The 23938-nt window shown below is 45.3% G+C and overlaps 1 protein-coding gene across 3 annotated transcripts; it reads right to left on the reverse strand.

Annotated features, from left to right (window-relative positions):
* Positions 1-5396: 5396 nt before the first annotated feature.
* On the reverse strand, positions 5397-23686 carry LOC123834252 (zinc finger protein 77-like). 3 transcript variants are annotated; one of them, XM_064574385.1, is made up of 4 exons: positions 21758-21974; positions 15673-15799; positions 9025-9205; positions 5397-8617 (listed from the first exon to the last, which is right to left on the reverse strand). In XM_064574385.1, exons 2-4 carry the CDS (start codon positions 15704-15706, stop codon positions 7144-7146), a joined length of 1689 nt encoding a protein of 562 aa, XP_064430455.1. In that variant the 5' UTR covers positions 15707-15799; positions 21758-21974; the 3' UTR covers positions 5397-7143. The 3 variants fall into 3 exon arrangements, with proteins under 3 accessions (XP_064430455.1, XP_045719294.2, XP_045719295.1); XM_045863339.3 differs by lacking the exon at positions 21758-21974 and adding an exon at positions 23535-23686 and having other exon boundaries at positions 5399-8617; XM_045863338.3 differs by lacking the exon at positions 21758-21974 and having other exon boundaries at positions 15673-16871.
* Between the last annotated feature and the right edge of the window lie 252 nt (positions 23687-23938).

The following is a 23938-nucleotide window of genomic DNA, read 5'->3' on the forward strand; positions in this document are numbered from 1 at the left end:
CACAGAGCAAGAAAGGAACCAAGTCAGGATCATGATTCAAGTTGAGCCTTTCTTTCCCAGACTCTATATTCAGTGTCAGGTGCTAAATATTGAGCCTCCCTCGCTCCCTCGTGTGCCACACACTCAGCTCAAAGCAAACGATAACACTCCACATTGATCTAGACACTGCAGGCACTTGCCCACGCCCTCATGCTCATTGCTTCCCACCCTCCCACTCCTGCTTGCTCCCCAGGTGTTCCCCAATGTCACCCCTTCTTTACAAGCACTGACTGTCCTTCTAGGACCTGAGTACAATCCACTGTCTCCCTGGACCTTCCTGTGTCCCTTGTTTGGCCACATACGACTGGCCAAGCACTAAAGGACACAGAACAGGTGCAGATTCGGAGCCTACAAACAAGCATCAAGTGGGCACCCCTGCAAAACTTCGCTCTCAGGTTCTGAAGAGAACTGGAAACAAAAGAACCATAAAATCACAGGGAAAATGGTCTCTGGGTACATGGAAGGGTTAACAATTTGTAAAATATTTGAAATTGGATTTCATGGTTCTGCTATGAGAAAGAGAGTTCCATGGAAAATGTCACATATGGACTGTTTCCCACTGGTGGTGACATTGAAATGTGCTTGTGATGCACACCTTCCATGCTGTTTCAGTTCAGTGCACCTATATTAACCCTTACTAGTGTGTGGGATCCACACGATCACTGGTCGTATTGGTGAACTGAGGACAGTAGAGAGCAAATCCCATTCCACAGTGGTTGGAATAATTAGACAGAAGCACTCCTCTCTGCAAAGACTGTACAGGTATCCTTATTGTGCATTCACACTACCACATTCCTTCCCCAAGTCCCAGTGGGCCTGCTCACCTTACAAACCCTCTCAGACATGGAGCCCAACCAGCTCCACCCAAAATACAACCATACTTGCACCAGGCAAGGACATGGAAACATGTCTTCCTCCTCATTCCTTCTTGCTGGGGATTGTGCTGAATTGTGCTGAACAGGAGGAGCATCCCTGGGGGCCGTCTGATGGAGATAGAAACTGACCTGTGTCAACTGGGGGCAGATCAACAGAAATGTGAGTGGTCGGAAGGAAAGAGAAAGGCACGGCCCATCTTTCCTCCACTGGAATTAATACAAGGAGACACCACTGGGTGAAGCATGACCAACCCCTTACCCATCCATCACGGGAAGAAACGTCCTGTGGTTATTTAGCACAATTAGTAGCAAGAGGAAGTGAGATATGGGGATGTTTTTGTTCTGGTATCGATTTTCACGTAAACATCTCAGAGCTATCTGGACAACAAACAATGAGAAGCAACATTTCCTGAAATTATTTTTCTCAAGGTTTACTTTATGTCTGGAGCACCCAGTCATGTCATTCCCATCACTGCTAAGACTCAGCTCACCAGGAATGCGGTTTGTTCTAGTCACTGACCGACAAGTAGGGAAGATGCGTGTGTCAGGCTCCCCTCACTCACTCTTTGAGCGGCAAGACCATGACTCCTGGTGTTCTTTGTCTGAGGCCATTACATAAGCAATATTAAGGGTTTCTCCATTAGGATGGACTAGTTTTTACGAATAAAGGTGGTTGTTAAAGGGAACCCTTGCTAAGATGAAGGCAGGAGACCAGCAGTGGGTGCTCTCCTATCTAACCCCTGGTCAGCTGTACACACAAGAGGAACAGAGCTTCAAGTGGACACAGCTTCACTTCCCCTGCCACAGTGAGAAAGCTTTACTCCGCCCAGCAACAGGCCAGCCAATGAGAGACAGCTCAGCCAATGAGAGATGGTCAGAGCTCAGCCAATGAGAGACAGTCACAGCTCAACCAAGGAGAGACAGAGCTCAGCCAATGAGAGACAGTCACAGCTCAACCAAGGAGAGACAGAGCTCAGCCAATGAGAGATGGTCAGAGCTCAGCCAATGAGAGACAGTCACAGGTCAACCAAGGAGAGACAGAGCTCAGCCAATGAGAGATGGTCAGAGCTCAGCCAATGAGAGACAGTCACAGCTCAACCAAGGAGAGACAGAGCTCAGCCAATGAGAGATGGTCAGAGCTCAGCCAATGAGAGACAGTCACAGCTCAACCAAGGAGAGACAGAGCTCAGCCAATGAGAGATGGTCAGAGCTCAGCCAATGAGAGACAGTCACAGCTCAGCCAATGAGAGACGGTCACAGCTCTAACAATGAGAAGCCACCATCTTCAAAAGACCAGTTTCCCCAAGTTGACTTCGTCTTGACAGTAACCCCTCCCAACTCTCCCCTTTCCTGCAAAAGAGTGGCCTCTCTTTTGTTCTCTGGATTTGCCCCGGATTTGCCATTTCTTGCATGTCCTTATTTGCAATTCTTATTATTATGTATAAACCCATTTTTGCTGGTGAAATAACCAACAGTTAAGGTTTACTTACTTGGTGTCATAAACTGCGTGTGGGAAAAGTGTTGGCCTTTGGTCCAACTAAAGTGTGGAATCAGACTGTTCCTGCCTGGAACTGTGCTGGCCTTTGGACCAAGCCCTTTTGGGAACAGCCTGTTCCTATTGAAGCAGTGGTTTTTAGGAATTTCTTTTTGTTCTAAAGAACCCAAGAAATGGGATCCCAGTCATAACAATGCTTTGAGGGCACCCCTCTGGTTTTATGTTTAAAAAGTACAGTCTCTCCTCATGCACATTTCTAATTAAATGGACTAACTTTATCAGAAGTAACTTAGAACATCAATGGCCATTACTGGAGACTTCTGATCTCCCCAAACTGACTCTTACAGAACCCAAATTGGATAGCCATGGCTCTAAAATTGTCAAAAGCAAATGGGATGCCTATTTTAATGGGAATTTTGGTTTCCAAACATTATCAGGATCTTAAGTTGCTCTCTGCAAAAATCAATTAACAGAAGTAAACAAACCATTGAAAGGTGTCAAAATGGCTTCTGAGCCACTTTCCCCTCCCCCATCTTGTCTCCAGACAGGTGGCAGCCACATGATGTGCAGACCAGGCCTCCAGTGCCCTCTCCTCCCTCTGCTTTCTCCCCACCTCCTGTGTACCCCCCACCGTCTTTCGAATCCTCCCACTAAAGTTCCCTTTTTCTGTTTCCCGCCCCAGTCCTTCCTCTCCTGAACCTATCAAAATGGACCCCAATGGGGATCTTAATAAACCCCAATAAGGTTGGGGTTTAATAAACTTGCCTGGACTAAGGCTGAACTGCAAGCGAGACTTTCCCCAAAGTGATGAAGTATCCCCGTAGGTGTGCTGAAGAATTTGTTATTCAAACTTACCAACCTGGTTTCTCAGATTTATACCAGTTAGCTCATGTGCTTCTTGGTGAGGGCCAGACACACACTGGATGAAGCTGGCCCCACAGGAACATTAAAGAAAGTATCGGGGAAACAGAAACCCATGTTTCTGCAGGGATGCTATATCACTCACTGGAAATACTACTGAGCAATTGTAGGATCTTTCCTTAAGCCTGTCGAGTGGAACAAAATCCAGACTTGCACGCAAAAACCTGATGGACCCTTTCATGATGATCATAATGGACTCCAAATTGTCCTTAAAGAAAATTCTGGGGGTGCATGGGTGGCTTAGTCAGCTAAGTGTCTGTGTTTGGCTCAGGTCATGAACCCAGGGTCCTGGGATTGAGTCCCTTATCAGTCACCCTGCTCAGTGGGGAGTCTGCATCTCCCTCTCCCTCTGCCTGTCCCCCCAGACTTGTGCTCTCTCTCTCTCAAGTAAATAAATAAAATCCTAAAAAAAAAAATTCTCGATGAACTTTAGGTACTGAATGCACTTAACTCTATTTATGGGCAGAACTGAGCTCTTTCTCTTTTAGGTAAAAGGAACCAGGGTGTATGGGAATCTATGTCCACTCCAGATTTAGGTACTTTGACAGACAAGCTCTTCACATCCTAGATGAGTCACTAACATGAAAGACCAATAAATTCCCAATTTTCACTTACGGCATATGAAAGCCCACTACACGAGATTTTAAAAACCTGTACTTTCTGCTATTATTGCAAAGAGCCAGGACAGTGAAAAAAACTTGGTTACAAACAAGCACTCCAGGCACCTGCATCCCTCCAGCTGGCTGTTCCAATGTCCTCCTCATTCCCAATGATGGGACTCCAGGGACCTCCAGGGGCTCTTCCCAGTCCTCCCTCGTAAGCAGCTGATGTAACCACCTCCGCATTGGGAATGAGTCTCTGTCCTTGTTAACAGCAGAACTACACTCCTGGTGGCCAACTCCCTGATGGAAAGCAGCCCCTGCCCACAAGGACTAAAACAGCTCTAACAGTGGGGGCCTCTTAAAAATCTCCACAGGTTCCTGTCTCTCAGCCTATTCTTTTCGTCTAGGCCCTTGGAGAGATACCTTCTCCTTAGTTACTTCTCCTCTATTCATGTGTGCACCTGACATCTCTTAGAAAAGTATCATGCCAGAATTTGATTCCCTCAAACGGGGAAATAATTCCAGAATTTGGCAGCAGTGATCAAAATAATCCACCAGGGGAAGGACACGACCCCATGGCCTCTTTTCTACCCTCGGTCTCTGATGGCACCACAGCAGAGCCTGGGAACACTGGTCGTTGGTTCCTATTGGATCAGCTACCTTGTTCTTTATGGGCAACATGTTCAGCTGATACTGGCAGAATCCACAGTGTACCTCCGATCAAGATAAAATTATATCTTTCAAAATCTCTTGGCAGAACAAGACAATACTCTATAAATAAAGATTCCCTTCAGGGCATCAAGACCATGATAGAAGTTTAAAAGCCTCAGTGTCTCACGATCCCCTCCGCTATGCCCTGTAACACCATTTCCCTCCTGAGAAAACCCAATGGCTGACAATGGACATCTGTCTAGGACCTCTCAGCAATAAATAACATTTTCATCCCTCCACGCTCTGTTGTTCCTAACCCAATGGGCTGACATCCATCGCCACTGAAAGCAAATTTTCCACTGTAATTCATCTATGCAGTACATTTTTAGTATTCCAGTTGGTAAGTGTAGCCAGTTTTTCCTTTCACTTGGAAGCACAGAAATACCCCTGGACAGTCATGCCCCAGGGACCCACAGAGAATTTTCTTCCTTTTCACAAACCGCTAAGGTTGCTCTGGGTGACAGAGTTTTTTGCATTTCTACTTTGTTACAATATGGAGATAATTTCATTCTCTGCTTCCCTTCAATGGAGGACACCATCTATCTGTTAAACTTTTGGCTTAAAGGGACAGAAAGTATCAAATTTTGCAGTTTGCTCAAACTCAAGATCAATACTTAGGGTAGCTGATCTTAGAACCAGACATTTGGATGCAGGCAAAACCCCTCATGACTGCTTAATGTGGACACATCATGTTTTGACTTCCTATGGCATTTTACATGTCACTCCTCTAAACAATAAAGAGTTTTCATAGTTTACTGATGTGTCTTTTAAAAAGGATGAAAATAGTAAATAACAACTTGGGCATGCTATTCCAAATTCTTTATGATTTTATTTTATAATATATTTTTTTAAGTTATCTCTATACCCAGTGTGGGGCTCAAGACCAAGAGTTGCACGCTCTACCGACTGAGTCATCCAATCGCCCTGCAAATTCTTTTGAAGGTCCTAAGGCAGCAGTACATTTCCCCTTGACAGCCAACCCAATAGGATGAGTTACACACTCTTACTTGGCCATATACCTTATCCAAGGGTAAAACTACAAACATTTAGTCCAATAGTTGGTATGCCTTTCGGGTACCTCAGGACTGTTATATTGTGGAAATGATGATGGGTTTTTACCTCCAATGTGGATAAAACTGAAGAGGCTCCTACGTCCAAAATTAACCAGATGCCAACTTTTAGCCAGGTGTTCTGGCTAATGTTAAGGGTATTGGGCACTCCAGACATGATCTCCTGGGGGCTAGAGGAAAGCACCTCCCTGGTATTTCTAGCACAATCACTGATCATGGAAATAAACAGGCAAACCTGAAACATATAGTGCAAAGGGATGTTCTTCCAAGCCACAATTTGGAAGAAAGACCACAGACATCAAAAGTTAGTCCCAGATAAGACAAGATAAACCAGTAAGAGAATTTTAACAACTGTTCAATAAAAAGAGAGAACTGAAGTGAAAATATATCTTTCTTTTTTTATTTAAGATTTATTTGTTTTAGAGGGGGGAGAGGCAGAAGGGGAGGAAGAGAGAATCTCAAGCAGACTCCGAGCTGAGCACAGAGCTGATGCAGGGCTTGATCTCAGAACCCTGAGATCACAACCTGAGCTGAAACCAAAGAGTTGGATGCTTAACCAACTGCACCACCCAGGTGCCCTGAAAATATATCTTTCAATAATAAAGACTGAAAAGAGGTGATATAGAATCAGGAAACTCCAGTATCTGCAACAGACAACATAAAAGAACTTTCAACAGTACAAGTCTTGTGTCATGATCATACACTGGGAACATTTGGAATGTATAATTCAAGAAATCTTTTTCTAAAATTATATAAAGTTATATTATCCTCACCACCCCAAACAGACACATTCTTATCACCCCTGGTTCTAAGAGACATTGTAATGGAAAAGAGACATGTTTCACATAACCATGTGATTACTCCAAGTCTGAGATAACAAAGTATATGTTGTAAAGATGCAGAGGACAAAGGACACTGACCATCATTAGCGTTCACATCAGCGACATGAACTAGGAATTAAGACACTTCGCATCTCTATCAAGGAAGAGGCACTTGCAAAAACAAAACCATGTTTATAACAATGAAACGGTTTCTGTCCCGTCAGAATTTTCATGAACAATATATGAAGTTCTATACTGGAAGTCTTCCCAAAATTATGTCCATTCAGGTTCATCTCCAGTGTACTGGGTGGCATTTTAAAAACGATTTTAAGGGAGAATAAATGCTTTCCCGCATCGTGTCTGTGCTCCCAGATTGATGAGGTACCTGAAGGCTTTTCCATGGTTCTTAAGTTCATAGGGTTTCACATCACTGTGCTTTTCACATGTGTCCTCGAAGAGAAGAGGGGCAATGGAAGGCTTTCTCACAGTGCAGATATTCTTAGGGTTCTGCTCTAGTGAGTGTCATCACACGTACTTGCAGGTCTACGGGACACTGGAAGATCTTACCAGAGTCCTTAGAGTCAAAGGGATACTGTCCACTGCGCATCCTCACGTGTTCTTGAAGGGAGCGGTGACTAGTGAATGTCTCTCCCCAGTGTGTTTCTTCATATGCACTCGAAGGGATGAGGGAAACTTGTATGCTTTCCCACACTCTTTACATTCCACGCGTCCACCCTCTGTGTGTGTTCTCACATGTACTAGAAGGGTGTAGCGACGAATGAAGGCTTTCCCACACTGCTGACATTTATAGGGTCTCTCCCCAGTGTGTGTCCTCACGTGTTCTCGCAGGTCTGAGTTATACCTGAAGGTCTTCCCACATTGCTGACATTCATATGGTCTCTCCCCAGTGTGCGTTCTCACATGTCCTCGTAGATTTCCAAGATGTCTGAAGGTCTTCCCACATTGCTGACACTCATAGGGTCTTTCCCCAGTGTGTGTCCTCATATGTATTCGCAGGTCTGTGCGATCCCGGAAGGCTCTGCCACACTCCTTACATTCATAGGGTTTCACTGTGCTGTGCGTGGTCATGTGACGTTTAAAATGTTCACACTTCTGGAAAGTTTTCCCACACTCCACACATTCATAGGGCCTGTCCCCTGTGTGTGTTCTCACATGTACTAGAAGGGAATAGTGACCAGTGAAGGCTTTCCCACAGTGCTGACATTTATAGGGTCTCTCCCCAGTGTGTGCCCTCATGTGTGCTCGCAGGCCTGAGTTATACTTGAAGGTCTTCCCACACTCCTGACATTCATAGGGTCTCTCCCCAGTGTGTGTTCTCACATGTTCTCGCAGATTTCCACGATCTGTGAAGGTCTTCTCACATTGCTGGCATTCATAGGGTCTCTCCCCAGTGTGTGTCCTCACATGCACTAGAAGGTAGGCCTGACGAGTGAAGGCTTTCCCACACTGCCCACATCTAAAAATTCGTTTCCCAGTTTGATTACTTGAGTAATCTTGAGAGTATGAGAGGCAAATGTAGGCTTTCCCATAGTCTGTACAATCACTGGGTTTCATTCCAGTGTGAGTTCTCACATGACGTGTAAGACAGGAGTGATACATAAAAGCTTTCCCACACACATCACACGCATGGACTCTCTGTCCACAGTGACCTCGCACATGACCCTGAAAGGATGAGGTGTGAGTGAAAGCTTTTCCACACTTCTTGCACTCTAAAGACTTTTTACTACTGAGACTCTTCAATTCTCTCTTCAATCCTCTCCCAGTGTCCTGACATTCATAGGGTTTCCCTACAAGGTCTGCGCCAACATGAGGGCTAAAGCTCAAGACACAGCTACAGGCTGGCCCACATTCCTCACAGGGACTAGGTTTGTGTCCAGGATGAGATCTTCCTGGGTTCTCAGGGAAAGAACCATCTGTGAAGGCTTCTCTACACTTAGTGCATTCATGGGATTTTTCTCCAGGAGGGCAATCCTCATGCACAGCAAAACTTGTAATCTGCCTCACGGTTTCTCCACATTGATTACCTTCATTGCTTTCATAGACACGCTCCACCAAATGATGTCTGTTCAAAATAGGAAGGCACACTGTTAGGGAATAATGATTATAACCAAACTCTTTATTAATGACCTATTGATGTTTATTAATGCTTATTTACATAATGGCCATTTTCAATGAATGGGCATGTTTGTGGCACTGTCTCCATGGTAACAAAGAGGAACAAGCTTAATGCACTGGCTGAGGACTCAAACAGTCATAACACTCTAGGTTTCTCAGATAATAGTTTTTCTCACCATTGTTTCCAACTGAACTGTTTTTCAGATGATCAGGATCTAGAATGCATTCATAAAAGCTTTGTTGTATGAAAATTCCGACCATACAATTGTTGAAGTATGTTTTCAGCTATTCTCTAATTTCAAATTAGTCTCACAATCTGCCCTGATCCCCTTCTCCTGCAGGGGTGTCACTCACCTCAAATGCCCCTCCTGGGTTTGGGTCTGATCTCCACTGCTATGAAATTTCCGGTTTTCTCCAAAAACAGAACACGAATCATTTCTTGTAAATACGACTATTTTCTCTTCACTGGGTAACTCATTCTGCAAAATATTCTGCTGAGTCCTCGATGCACTCCTTTTATCCTGACTGGGACAAACTGCAAAAATTGGTAGCATAATGTAATTTCTTGGGAATGATCTGATGTTTAAAGGTAAGAAAATAGACCATATGTCGATTTCTATTCATATACTCATCACAAAATGTAAATGAAGCTCATCAGGAAGAATGGACAAGTGACCGAAGAAAAATTCTGAGGACCCTAGTGATTTGGGACTTTGGCAGTAAGAGGAAAAGTGTATGAAGGGCAGCCCGTTTACTCAGAAATACTTCAAAATTGATGGAGACTAATGTGGAGATAAGTATTATCAGAAAAGGAAAGTAGAAAGGACCTGGGCAAGATACACCCGCACTCTACCTCTGTTAAGAGGAATACAGAAAGGCTTGCAATGTGGGTGAGGATGAATGAACGGTCCAACTTGGAAGCCAGGTGAGTGACAAAATCACCCTTCTTGAACATAACTGAGTCATGTTTCTAATGGACATGTCCAAATGCTGTTCCCTTCTCCAGAACCTGGTCCAACTGAGGGTTGCTGGGATGTTCTGAAGGCACAGAGGCCCTTGGTGAAGACTGCCTGGACTGCCCCAACTGCCACTGGGAGGCTGGATGGTGTGTGTGGCTGCTGCCCAGCCCCTGGAGAACAGCCGAGCGTGAGGAAGGATTTGGAGGGTGACAAGAAATCTGGAAGATGGGCTCTTACTTTAGGGTTCAATTTCATTGATGATGGTGAGTGTGAGCTTTTTTCTTTCTTTTCTCTCTCCCTTTCTCTTTCTTTCTTTCTATCTTTCTCTCTCTCTCTTTCTTTCTTTTCTTTTGTGGAAGTATATTGGCCATCAATTAGCGTCAGGTGTAAAACACAGTGATTCAACAATTATATACATTACAAAATGCTCACCACACTAAGTGTAATTAACATGTCACTATAAAAAACTACTACAATATTACTGACCATATTCCCTCTGCTGTACTTTTCATTCCCGTGACTTACTTAAGATTTATTTATTTATTATGTTGAGAGACAGCTAGAGAGTTCGGGAGGGGGAAGGGCAGAGGGAGAGAATCTTCAAGCAGAATCTCCACTGAGTGCACAGCCTGATGAGGGGCTCAATCTTATGACCCTGAGATCATGACCTGAGCTGAAATCAAGAGGCAGATGTTTAACCGACTGATCCACCTAGGCACCACCCCTACAACTTATTTAAAAAGTGTCACTCTGTACTGACTAATCCCCTTCATCTATTTCACCTATCCCTCCATCCCCTTCCAATCTCGTAAACACCAATTTGTTCTCTATACTTTTTTTTTTTTAAAGATTTTATTTATTTATTTGAGACAGAGAGAATGAGAGAGACAGAGAGCACATGAGAGGGGGAAGGGTCAGAGGGAGAAGCAGGCTCCCCGCCGAGCAGGGAGCCCGATGCGGGACTCGATCCCGGGACTCCAGGATCATGACCTGAGCCGAAGGCAGTCGCTTAACCAACTGAGCCACCCAGGTGCCCCTGTTCTCTATACTTTTAAGTCCGTTTCCATTTTCCTTTTATTGCTTGTTCACTTTGCTACTTAGACTATACATATAAATAAAATATGGTGTTTGTCTTTCTGTCTTATTTACTCGGAAGAATACCCTCTAGGTCCATCCATGTTGTCACAAATGGCAAGACTTTACCCTTTTTATATGGCTGAGTAACAGTCCCTTGTATGTGAATACCACATCTTTATTATCCATTCATCTGTCAATGGACACATGGGTTGCTTCCATATGTTGAGTACTGTAACTAATGCCACAGTGAACGTGGTCGTGCACGTATCTTTTTGTGTTAGTTTTTTTCTAAGGTGAATCACCCAGAAGTGCAGTTAAGGACCATACTGTCCTTCTGTGCTTACTGTTTTGTGCAAACTCCATACTCTTTCCCACACGGTGGCTGCACCAAAGTACCTTCCCACCAGCAAAGATGAGTTGCCTTTTCTCCACATTCTCACCAACACTTGTTATTTCTTATCTTTTTGACACCAGCCAATCTGGCTGCTTTGAGGTGATATCTCATTGTGGTTTTGATTTGCACTTCCTGATGATTATTGTTACTGAGCAGCTTTTCATGTGCCTAGTGTCCATCTCTATATCTTCTTTGGGAAAATGTCTATTATGTTCCTCTACCCCATTTTATATTTTTCCTTTTGTTTCCCTGGCCTGAAGAGATAATTCCACAAAAATATAGCTAAGGCTGATGTCCATGAGTTTAATGCCTCTGTTCTGTCTGAAGAAGTATACAGTTTCAGGGGCGGCTGGGTGGCTCAGTCATTAAGCCTCTGCCTTCGGCTCAGGTCATGAGCCCTGGATGCTGGAATCGAGCCCCGCATCGGGCTCCCTGCTTGGCGGGAAGCCTTCTCCCTCTCCCACTCTGTCAAATAAATAAATAAATAAAATCTTAAAAAAAAAAATAAGTATAGGGTGTCAAGTCTTACACTTGGGTATGGACTCCACATAGAGTTTACTTTTGTGTAAGGTGTAATAAGGTAGTTTCATGCTTTTGCAAGTAGCTGTCTCATTTTCCTAACACCAGTTCCTGAAGAGACAGTCTTTCCCCCATTGTATATACTCAACTCCTTTTTTTTTTGTAGATAATTTGACCATATAAACATGGGTTTAATCCTGGACTCTATTCTGTTTCCTTGGTTTATGTGTCTGTTTTTGTGCCAATGTCATACTGTTTTGATTTTTCAGTTTTGTAGTACAGTTTGAAATCTGGGGTTGTTGTATCTTCAACTTGAATATGTTTCCTCAACACTGCTTTGTTTAGGTGCAATGTTTTCTGTTTCCATGTAAATTTTAGAGGTTTTGTTTTTTTGCTAAAGTTCTTTGAAAAACACTATTTCTATTGTATAGAATATGGATTGCATTGAATATGTAGAGTGCTTTTCAAAGTCTGAGCATTTTTAAACAATATTAATACTTATAAGGCATGACAAAGGTTTATCTTTCCATTTACTATGTCCATCTTCAATTTTCTTCATTAAATGTCTTATAGCTTTCAGAGCACAGGTCTTTCAACTTCTTTGGTTACATTTATTCACAGCATTTTATTGTTTTTGAAAGAATTGAACATGGGACTGTTTTCCTAATTTCTCTTTCTGACACAGAAATGCAACAGAGGGGGATGCCTAGGTGGCTCAGTCAGTTAAGTGTCTGCCTTTGGGTCAGGTCATGATCCCAAGGTCCTGGGACCGAGTCTCACATTGGGCTCCTTGCTCAGCGGGGAGCCTTCTTCTCCCTCTGCTTGTGCTCTCTGACAAATAAATAAATAAAATATTTTAAAAAAAATGCAACAGAGGGTTGCCTGGGTAGCTCAGTCGGTTAAGCATCTGACTCCTCATCTCAGCTCAGTGTCATGAGTTCAAGCCCCCATGTTGGGTTCATGCTGGCTACGGAACCTACGAAGGAAGGAAGGACGGAAGGAAGGAAGGAAGAGAAAGAGAGAGAGAGAGAAAGAAAGAAAGAGAGAGGGAGCCTAGTGGCTCAGTCATTAAGCAACTGCCTTCGGCTCAGGTCATGATCCCAGGGTCCTGGGATCAAGTCCTGCATCAGGCTCCCTGCTCGGTGGGAAGCCTGCCTCTCCCTCTCCCACTCCCCCTTGCTTGTGTTCCTGCTGCTCTCGCTATCTCTCTCTGTCAAATAAATAAATAAAATCTTAAAAAAAAAAAAAGAAAAAAGGAAGAAAGAAAGAGAAAGAAAGAAAGAAAAAGAAAGAAAGAAAGAAAAAGAAAGAAAAGAAAGAAAGAAAGAAAGAAAGAAAGAAAGAAAGAAAGAAAGAGAAAGAAAAGCAACAGATTTTGGTATATTCATTTTGTGTTCTGCAACTTTTCTAAATTCATTTGTTAGTTCTAATAGTATTTGGTAAAGTCTTAAGGATTTATTTTATTATTATTTTTTAGGGAGGGAGGAAGGGAGAGGGAAGGGGGAGAGGGAGAGAGAGAGAGAGAGAAAGAGAGAGGGATGGGGAGGGTTAGAGAGAATCTTAAGCAGACTCCATGCCCAGTGCAGAGCCAAATGTGGGGCTCAATCTCACAACTCTGAGATCACAACCTGAGCCAAGTCTTAAAACATGGGCTTCTTATCCCCACAACTTCACCCTACAACATTCCCATCCTAGCAGTTAAAAAAAGGAAACAGCTATCACCTAGTCCATGACCTGTGAGCCATTAATGAGGCTGTTGCATCCCTAACCCAACCATGCCAAATCCGCATGTCATCCTGGGTACCATTCCTCCAAACAGTCTCTGGGTTTATGGTCCTGGACCTTAAAGATGCCTTCTTTTCCATCTCATTGGCTCAACAATCCCAATTTCTGTTTGCATCTGAATGGGCCACCCCTTGTGGCCCACCCAACGACTTACCTGGACAATACTCCCACAGGGACTCAGGGAGAGCATCCCCTCCATCTGTTTGGCCAAGCCATCTCTAAGGATTCACAAAACTAACAACTTGAGGGGGGAACTACCCTTCAATATGTGGACAATTTGCTCATTTGCTCCCCCACTCAAGTATTGGCCATTCCTCAAAATTGCCAATGGAAACTAATTAAAGCCCTTCATAACTCTACTTATTTAGGACAAGATGCCTTACAAACTGTCATTTCCAGAATGTTTCAAGGTAAAGGACTTTCCCAGGTGGTTCAACAAATAACCTCCTCTTGCCTCACACATATACCAACCCAGGGTGTCCATCAACCTCGATTAATCCAACCAATACAGAGGTATGGATCCTACCCTGGAGAAGACTGGCAGATGGATTTTTACTCAGATGCCACCAGGCAGAGGATACAAATACCTCCTCTCATGCTTCTTGACACCTTCAGAGGGTGGATAGACGCATACCCGACATGGACTGAAAGGGCAGTTGAGTAGTCAACAAACTTCTGCATGAAATTATCCCCTAATTTGGCATCTCAAAGTCACTTCAGAGTGACAATGGACTCTTCCGTTGTGGCCACCATAGTTCAATCTGTCTCCAAAGTACTGGGTATCAAATACCACCTTCACTGTGTTTGAAAGCCACAGTCCTCTGGGAAGGTGGAAAGGGCCAACCACTACCTAAAAGGTATTATTTAAAAACTCACACAAAAAACATCACTGAACTGGAAAGAAGCCCTGCCAATTTCCCTTCTCTGTAGTCATGTAGCTCCCAAGGAGGCCCTGGGTTTGAGTCCTTTTGAAGTCCTCTATGAGCAATCCTTCTTACTACAGACCTCCTGGTAGAGCCAGAGACTCTAGGGATACAAAGTCATATTATCTCTTTATCCAAATTTCAACAGGTTTTAAAAAATACAGCCTAATAGTTTCCACTATCCAACAAGAGGCACCTTCTCTATATGAACCTAATGAACAAAGTCTAATCAAGGTCTGAAAAGGGGGCTTCTCTAAATGCCAACTAAAACCTGTGTGGAAAGGGCTTTTCCTGGTTCTTTTATCTTCCCCTACAGCCATCAAGGTACCAGGAGTCCCTGACTGGATCCATTGCTCCAGAGTCAAACCCTGGAATCATCCCCTGGCAAATACCACGGATGCCTATCCTGTGATCTCTTCAAAGATCTAACATCACTCTCCAAAAAGATTCCATGACCTACAAGTCTTCTCTTTTTTTTTTCCTGTGTCATCTTATTAGAAATAGGGCTTGCCATAGCCATCGTTTCCTTTTTATAACTCAACTGTCTTCTTCACCCACTGGCCCATGGTTACTAATCCCTACATCCAGGGTCTTCACTTCCCTCTCTGCCTTAAAAATAAAAGATTTAATAACAAGGGAACACCTGCATTCCTGGGTGATCTGTCCACAAGTGCTTACAATTTTACCCTTACTCCCTTTATTCCCCTCACTCTAGGAGTTCTCCTAATGTTACTCTTTGGACCAAAACTAATCAGTATGTTGCTATTCTTTGTCTCCTCCAGGCTACAGGCCATCAAGTTCCAACTGGTCCTCAACCAAGGATATCAACCTTTAGATGCCTACAACTTCTTCCCTTTTGGAAGTTCCTTGAAAGACACCAAGAGCCACCACCATCTTCTCTCCTTGATACTCAGCAAGTGATGGACTCCCCAGATCTTCACAATACCCCACACAACACAAGCTTGAAAAAGCCAGACTGGTCATCACCCCAATTCCCAATGATTTGGGGCCAATCTCTTGAGGGAGGAATGGAAGACAGTCAGACATGAGTAAGGAGGGATAAAGCAGGTGCTGGTCACACCCTCAGAGTCACACTGGAGGCCACATTCACGTCTATAAAATTAGGGAGTCTCAGACTTGGACCAAGACTAATGAAGAGTCAATTTAACACATGAAACTTTGTTTTCACAGAAAAGGTATGTGACCCTAGGTAGTTTCCATGAAGGCTTGGACCATGGCTGTCTCTTCTTCAATATATTCCCATTCCTCCGCCCCAGTAAGATCAAACTCTTGTAAGAAACGTTCATTCCCTAAAACTCTAGTGAAGGGGTGGAGCCGTCCTTACCCAGCGAGGCCAGGTTCCTGCAGGTCTCCAGCATCACATCTCTGTAGAGCCTCCTCTGACCACGATCCAGCAAAGCCCACTCTTCCGGGGTGAAGTACACAGCCACATCCGTGAAGACCACCGCGTCCTGAAACATCCCACGTATCCTATTGCAGCAACGCTCCCTCCTCACCCATGTGCGTGGGAGGATTGGGGGGGGGTGACACGCAGGGAACCACACTCCATTCCTAGGACCTGAGTCACACCCGTGTGGGAAGTGACAACACGCGAGCACATCCGCTGCCGCGCATTCAGTGATGGGAGGGGCTGGGAACCCGAAGCAGAGGGAGACGACAACGGCTGATACAGACTTACATACACCCAAATATAGGCTATTTTTGCTGACACAGAGCAGATCTATGCAGACCAGCACGGTAAAGAATGGAAAATGAAATACTTTTTCAGGCAACACAAAAACCAGACAACACATCTTTGACTTGATCAAAGATTTATAGCCTTGTCAGCTCCAAGAACTTGAACCAGAATTTCGGAATGTTGTGGACACTTGACTTGAGCAGATCCCTCCTTGGAAGGCAACAAGGTCAAGGAGCCTGGTGCAGTCCCCTCTATCCTGGCAGAAGCAGACACAACCCCTTCCCTGGATCAGGTGGACTGTGAGCATGGACACAGGGACCAGGGACCTGGCACACCTGGTGCATAAGAGAAGTTCCAGTTCTGGAAGAATCATGGAAGTCATCAGGGCCTCAAATATATACCCCAGTGCCCAGAATTCAAGGAGAAGGGCAACAGGAAGAAGAGCCCCTGAGGGATTGATGGTAACAGAGCCCAGGGTTACTTTAGCAAACGGGGGGTGGGGGGTGGGGAACGACATAACGTAGGGGCTGCTTTCAGGCAACAGGCCTGAGGATTGGAAAGATAAGCAACAAGGCAAAGGGCCCACAGTGACTACACAGCTGAATGCTAACAGGCTCATTAAGTGACCTACCTGGAAATGGCCAGAGGCCCTAAGTAACCAATGGACTTCTTACCAAAGTAATGCACAGTTACCAAAACAGGGAAAATTCCATAGGATTGCATATCCCTTCACAATCCCCCATTACTATAGCCCCTCATCACCACCTCGTGGCAGACAGACTCTCCTCTGCTGTCCTGCCTGCCAATCCTTGTGGTGTATTCAATAAACTTCTATCTCCTTCCGTCAGCTCCACCTGATCAGGTTGCCCCACATTTGGTGGTCTTTTTTTTTTTTTTTTTTTAAGATTTCATTTATTTATTTGAGAGAGAAAGAGAGGGAGAGAAAGCGTGTACAAGCAGGGTCAGGGGCAGAGGGAGAAGCAGACTCCCCGCTGAGCAGGGAGCCCCATGCGGGGCTCGATCCCAGGACTCCGGCAGACACTTAACCAACTGAGTCACCCAGGCGCCCCACATTTGGTGGTCTTTACAGGGACCATCTGACTTGCGGGGCTGGGGCTCTGCCCACATTCTCCGGGAATTTCTCAGGACTTTCCTTCAGTGATCCGACTCCAGTACTCCTTGGGGAACTGACGACCTTTGGGTGATGTTACTCCTCAATGAGGATCTGAAGCCCCAGAGGGAACCCACAGGACCACACCTGCCTGAAAGTGTGAGGGATTTCCCCTCTTGCCCTTGGGGAGGGGACTCTTCCCTCCCGCTCCTTTCTCTTTTTGGCCATCAGCAGGTCTAACCTGAGTATTCTTCAGATAACTGAAGGTCTCTGGCCCACATCTGAGAGGGTGAAGGGACCCCTTTCCTTGCGTTCTCACTCTGTTCCCAATGTGTGGTCCAGTTGGCAAGGGCAGCTGGTCCAGGGCTAATCTGCGTATGTTACAGATGTGGCTGGGGTCCTTTCCTGATGCTGGCTGACTCTCAGACTCCTTGCTTCTTTGGACCCCCCACTTCATTCCTTTGCTCCCATGTATCCAGCTGCCACGTTGATCTACAGCCCTCCATGCTCCCGTGCGTCTGAGTGGTGAGTCTTCCCTTCCTTTTTCGGACCCAGATTAAAGCCACCCAGTGCCCAGCCCTCCCTGTTGCAGGAGACACCCCAGCAGGGATTCCTATTGCTATTTCTCATGACCTTCTCTTTAGTGGGACACCCCAGTAGGGTCAGTCACCCCGTGTAAGGTCTGGTCCTTCCTCAGGTCAGTGGATGCCCTGACTGAAATCATAACCTTGAGTTGGAGCCCATTCCCCTTGGTGGGATGCCCCTTGGGGAATCGGCAGAAGTGCTTTCCCACTATGAGCAAACCCCCGCTATCCCTTTGGACTCACCCTTGGGATGTATTTTTAAAAAGTGGAAAAAAAATTGTCCCTCAATACCTCAGGAAAAACATCTCATCTTTTCATGTGATGTTTCCTCAGTACAAACTCCCAGATCAAAGGGTACGGCCCCTCCATGGAACCCTGGTGAAAGAGTAATTCTGTCCTAAAACGAGACTGGTCATTTAGAGAGAATAACCTTAGGACAAGCCTCATTGAGAAACTATACTAAGAAAAAAGCACTTCCTGGGGCGCCTGGGTGGCTCAGTCGTTAAGCGTCTGCCTTCGGCTCAGGTCGTGATCCCAGGGTCCTGGGATCAAGCCCCACATCGGGCTCCCTGCTTGGCAGGAAGCCTGCTTCTCCCTCTCCCACTCCCCCTGCTTGTGTTCCTGCTCTCGCTATCTCTCTGTCAAATAAATAAATAAAATCTTAAAAAAAAAAAAGAAAAAAGAAAAAAGCACTTCCTAACAACCATAAATTTGCCATCTAAAGAATCCTTGTGTAGGGTCACTTGGGTGGCTTAGTCAGTTAAGCATCTGCCTTCAGCTCAGGTCATGACCCTGGGGTCCTGGGATCGAGCCCCGCATCGGGCTCCCTGATCAGTGGGAAGCTTGCTTCTACGCTTGCTCTGGCAAATAAATATTTCTAGCTTGACCTCTATTCCCAGCACTCCAAATGGTCAGAGGTCCCATATTTGCAAGCCTTCATGGCACTGTCCCCCAAATCCCAACCTCCACAAAAACTGTAGGATGTGTCTTACTTTCATGGCCCCTCTGTTCCTGCAGACAGTCGAGATGACCTCTCTTTTATTCCATCCCATCATCTTTCCCCTGCCCCTGGAAGGCTCTGCTGGACTTAAACCTCCAGCTTTAGATTTTCCCACAGGTACCCCAGGTAAAAATTGACAGGGAGGGGGGGACCTGGGTGGCTCAGTTGGTTAAGCGACTGACTTCGGCTCAGGTCATGATCCCGGAGTCCTGGGATCGAGCCCCGCATCAGGCTCCCTGCTCAGCGGGAAGCCTGCTTCTCCCTCTCCCACTCCCCCTGCTTGTGTTCCTGCTCTCACTCTCTGTCAAATAAATAAATAAAATCTTAAAAAAAAAAAAAAAGTTTTCTTGATTTACTGGTCTGCTTCTAATAAGAAAATGTAAACAAAGGTTTTTTTTTCTGTTTTGTCTGCCCAGAAAACCAGTTTCTATGTTTTGTGGTTATCAGGTCTTCGATTACTTGGTTAAAACTTCTCAATATTAAAGAGCTAAGTTTTGCTAACAACTAGGTAACCCTACATTTTGCCTTTGGAATCTCTTATTGTCATATTGGCTAAATTAAAAAAAAAAATAATTGAGTTTTGTAATGATCTGTAATCCTATCCAGGTATGTGCTATAACTTTCTAAGGTTTAAACAATTTTCCCAAAATTTAAATTGTAAATGGAGTCTCTTTAACTCATTAGGCCTTTTTACCTGGTATGTTAAGTTACTCTGGAAACATTGTTGAACAAATAATAAGCCTTAGGTTACATTTGGGTAAATGCTATAACTATTCTAGAGATGATATACAGTTCCTAAAGTTTTATTATGTTCTGGTAAAAGACCATTACTCAATATTTTGATTATTAAAGTGTTATGTGTCACAGAAATAATCAGATTTCCTTGCCAGCCATATTGTAATGTCTCATCAGATCTGCAACCATGTCCATTTTTGAGTCTTTTGTCATTTATAGCTATTGTTCTTACTCTCTTGTAAAATGGTTCATCTTTAAGGAGATTCATAAAAAAGGCTTTTAGGACAAATACAGGTACTCAGTATCTTTAAGATCATAAAACTGAAATGGGTAAGAATTTCCAGAACTAACTAAAGCTGTATTCAAACTAAACAAGGATAGTAACACGGACTAAATGAATTGGGAAAAATGATTATAGTTTTTTTGTAACTCTTGGTTGAAACATTCCTGGTTCTCTAATATTTGCTCTTCCAGACTAGGGGACCTTTCTCTTAGGACATCAGTGATATAAAGAAATAATAATAAAACAAATTAAAGCATACCTGAACCCTCTGAAATTCAAAAGATCCCAGTTAAGTATTCTTTCTTCCTTGGCAATCAGAGTCATTTGCATAAATTCAGTAAGAATCTGTTCTCCTTGTAACAGGACACCATTGGAAACATTGGTTATTTTACCAAGGCTTTGACTGGAATGTCATATTTGAGAGAGACATGCATAGACTCAGATATGACCAAACATCTTTAAGGAACTGAGGTTGACTTTATGAAACATGGGCTGAGCCATAAAGCCCCTTGGAAATGCTGGCCTGATACCCTGCTTACAGAATTCCCAGGAGCCTCCCCAGGTGAGTAAAGAATGTCACTTCCTGGCAGGTGCAGGAACCTCAGGATACTTTGGGGACCTCGAGAAGAGGAATTTGCCCAAATCTACAGGTATTGCAGACATGTCTGATGGCAAGTGCTTGGCTTGGCTTCTGGCCTGGAGAGGCTACTAAAAGTTCAATATAAGCAGATTCTAGCAAAGCAGATTCTAAAAGATATGATCAAACATTCTTGCTGAGCTTATGTAAATAATTAAGCCAAGTTTGTTAAAACTGGACTTGTTCCGCAAACAAATTAGTCTTGATTTGGCTATCTCTGGAAATGAGGGTTATTTTATAGAAAAACTATGCTTCAATAACCCACCTTTGCAGATATTAAATCCTAGTTTTGATTATCCTTAAATGTTGTTTGCCTAAGCTAGACAACGTGAGGTAAACCAGAAAAATTGCCACAGCAGCTCACGTATAGACAATCTTCTTGCTTGTTATTCTTTGGGGATAATAACAGGAGCCCTAAGTAACACCCAAAGTAGCATTTCTCTATTAAATACTAAAGTAATGCAAATGCGTGAAGCAGTTTTACAAAATAGAATGGCATTAGATGTTTTAACTGTCGCACAAAGTAGAGCTTGTGCTATCATAAAGACAGAATGCTGTGTATACATTCCAGATTACCACGAACACATTTCTGGGGGGGCGCCTGGGTGGCTCAGTTGGTTAAGCGACTGCCTTCGGCTCAGGTCATGATCCTGGAGTCCCTGGATCGAGTCCCGCATCGGGCTCCCTGCTCGGCGGGGGGTCTGCTTCTCTCTCTGACCCTCCCCCGTCTCATGCTCTCTCTCTCTCATTCTCTCTCTCAAATAAATAAATAAAATCTTTAAAAAAAAAAGAAAATATTTCTGGGTTTCTAACTGACATGAATATTCAAACTGATGCTTTAAATGATCTCTCTTTCCTTTAGTGATTGCTTTAAACTCCTGGACTGGAGGAAAATTATCAAAGGTCAACTATCAAAGATCTTTTAGTCAAATTTCTCTTTCTCATTATAACATTAACCTTATTTTGTTGTCATTTCTGGTGTTTCTCTGCCCAGTGCCAAGACTCCTTCACTACCAGAGCATCCAGGCCACAGACAATGTTTCTACTAAAGGAGCTTCATATATGTTGTCCACGTTGGATTCAGCTGCCTCCCCCTTTAGTAACTCCCCTATATGTTCCCCAACGGACCGATATGGACCCACAGGTAGGAACATTTCTATACCCCTATTCAGCAGGAAGAAGTTACATATGAGACCATCCACATTCAAAACTTAAAGACTGAAGGGTCAAAACTGTTCAAGGGGGGAAATGATGAGGGTGCAGACAGCTAGCTGAGGACAAAGCCCTCCCCCCCGCTACTCCTGGGTGAGATCTGTGTGACATTCCTCCAGGAAGCTATGAGCTGTCTTAATGTGAATGCCTTGCAAGAGGGAAAACCAACCTTAACTTGACAACAGCTAGGCCTCCAGTATCCTGAGGGTCTTCCTTAGCATTTGAAAGTTCTCTTGGGGCACCTGGGTGGCTCAGTCGTTAAGCAGCTGCCTTCGGCTCAGGTCATGATCCCAGGGTCCTGGGATCGAGCCCCACATCGGGCTCCCTGCTCGACAGGGAGTCTGCTTCTCCCTCTCCCACTCCCCCTGCTTGTGTTCCCTCTCTCGCTGTGTCTCTCTCTGTCAAATAAGTAAAATCTTTAAAAAATATATTAAAAAAAAAAAAAAAAAGAAAGAAAGTTCTCTTAAAAACCTCCCTTTTCCTCACCTCCCCCAACACCCAAGTATATAATCAGCTGCCCCTCACACCTCCTGGGCTGCAGCTCTTTCTGCCCACTGGTCCTGTCCCCGTGCTTTAATAAAACCACCATTTTGCACCAAAGACATCTCAAGAATTCTTTCTTGGTCCTCGACTCCGGACATCACCCCACCAAACCTGACCTACATTCCAAAATTACATCACAAAGACCGTCTCTACCAGGCCTGGAAAGAGCCAAACCGCATCAGAGACAATACATCTCTCACCACCGCTTCAAAAGTAAGCGAAGTCCTGCATTCCTTCCCCGAGATAAGAGCCCAAACCCCAAGCAGTGGATCCCGGCTCTCAGAGCAGGCCCTTCAAGGGCCTCTTCCCCACTCCCAAGAGTCACCTCTGCGGGATTAAAATGTGAAGTCTCAGTCCCCCAGCGGAGCACTGGCTTCATTACCCTCAGCTTGGGTGCAGGTGTTCTAGAAATGCTTTCTAACTACCTCTGGGCAACCTTATGCCTGCCTTTGTTAGGAGTTAGTGTCAGGAGTTAGTTGGACAGTCAGGTAGTCAGAGCCAGGGTCCCCAACGAGAAGACAGGGAGCGGGGACAGCTAAGACAAAACCACACTAACATCCTGTTTTGCAGCTTAGACAGGACCACATCAGCATTCAGTGTTGCAGCCTTTGCAGAAATGACTTCAGCAAAATGTCCCCAAATGAAGCAATTAACTACAAAGCATTTGTCACCATCACGACGGAGAGGCAGTTAAGACATAAGCCCACAGGTGTCAGCCCAAAAAGACCATCAGCACCTAAACATTAACCTCACAGGTAGACAGATGTGTGATCAAAGCCCGGACTGGCACCACTGGGCACACCCCGGTTGCTTAAGATAGTTCTGCCAAAGAGTTCCTAAAAAACCCCTAAACTTAGAAACTCCAAGGGCAACCCTCTCAGATCCCCCACCCTCTCTGGGAGCTTTACACTATTGCTCAATAAATACTGCTTTGCTGCCCACCACTCTTCCTCTGATCTACCTCCTCATTCTTCGAAAAGGCGTGACCAAGAACCACAGGCACTAAAGGAAAAGAAATCCTAAAACCCCTTTACAGGCAATGCCCAAGCTCCCCTCTGAATATTCATCCTGACCCTGAATCAAAGCAGCCCATCACACCCGGCAGGGGAGCAGCGCACTTGGAGTCACTCCCTGAGGTCTGCTCATCTGCTGCAAGTCAAGTTGCCTTCGTGGGACAACTCACCTGGTTAGTCTCTACCTGTAACGGACCAAGGAGCAGGCTCCCGTTAGGTTGCACACCCGCCCGAATCCCAGCCTCGCCCTCCCCTCGTCGCTGCCTCCCTCCCCAGTCCCACCCGCCGAGGACGCAGCTGCGGACCCACGGGCATGGGGAGGCCCCCCACCGCGGCCGCTTCCACTTCGCTCTGGCGGGTTCGAGCCACCCCTCCGGCCCCCGCGCTCACCATCTCGGGGCCCCGCTCCCGGATCTCCCGGCGTCCGCCCCGCCGCGCTCAGCCGCACCCGGGCTGCTCGGGACTGCAGCGCGGCGGCCGGCACCGGCTGCGAGCCGCACCTACCAGGCCACCAGGGCCCTCCCTCGGGCCTGATTGGATGGTATACAGGCCCCGCGCCCCGATTGGGCGATGTTTCAGGTTCTGAGGCCTGATTGGATGGGGTTTCGGAGTTAACTCCCCGTGGCCCTGATTGGGCGTTTCTCCGGGACACCGCGCTCCCCGCACCGTGATAGGGCGGCCTGCGGCCCTTCACGTTCTGATTGGACGGTAATCCCGGCACCGCCCCTGTGGTCCCCGATTGGGCAGATCTCCCAGGCCCCGCCTCCTGGGTCCTGACTGACAGGCTGGCGCTC

The sequence above is a fragment of the Mirounga angustirostris genome, unplaced genomic scaffold, assembly GCF_029215605.1.
Source record: "Mirounga angustirostris isolate CCGP_5_RB_7025 unplaced genomic scaffold, mMirAng1.0.hap1 SCAF_1, whole genome shotgun sequence".
NCBI lineage: Eukaryota > Metazoa > Chordata > Mammalia > Carnivora > Phocidae > Mirounga > Mirounga angustirostris.

Excerpts from the sequence above, each read along its gene's own strand:
- LOC123834252 (XM_045863338.3), bottom strand. The coding sequence starts at position 16,141 with ATGTGTTGTCTGGTTTTTGTGTTGCCTGAAAAAGTATTTCATTTTCCA. Across the intron at positions 9,206-15,672 it reads CAGGAACCTGGCCTCGCTGG|TTTGTCCCAGTCAGGATAAA; the intron begins GTAAGGACGGCT and ends CAATTTTTGCAG. Across the intron at positions 8,618-9,024 it reads ACCCAGGAGGGGCATTTGAG|ACATCATTTGGTGGAGCGTG; the intron begins GTGAGTGACACC and ends TATTTTGAACAG.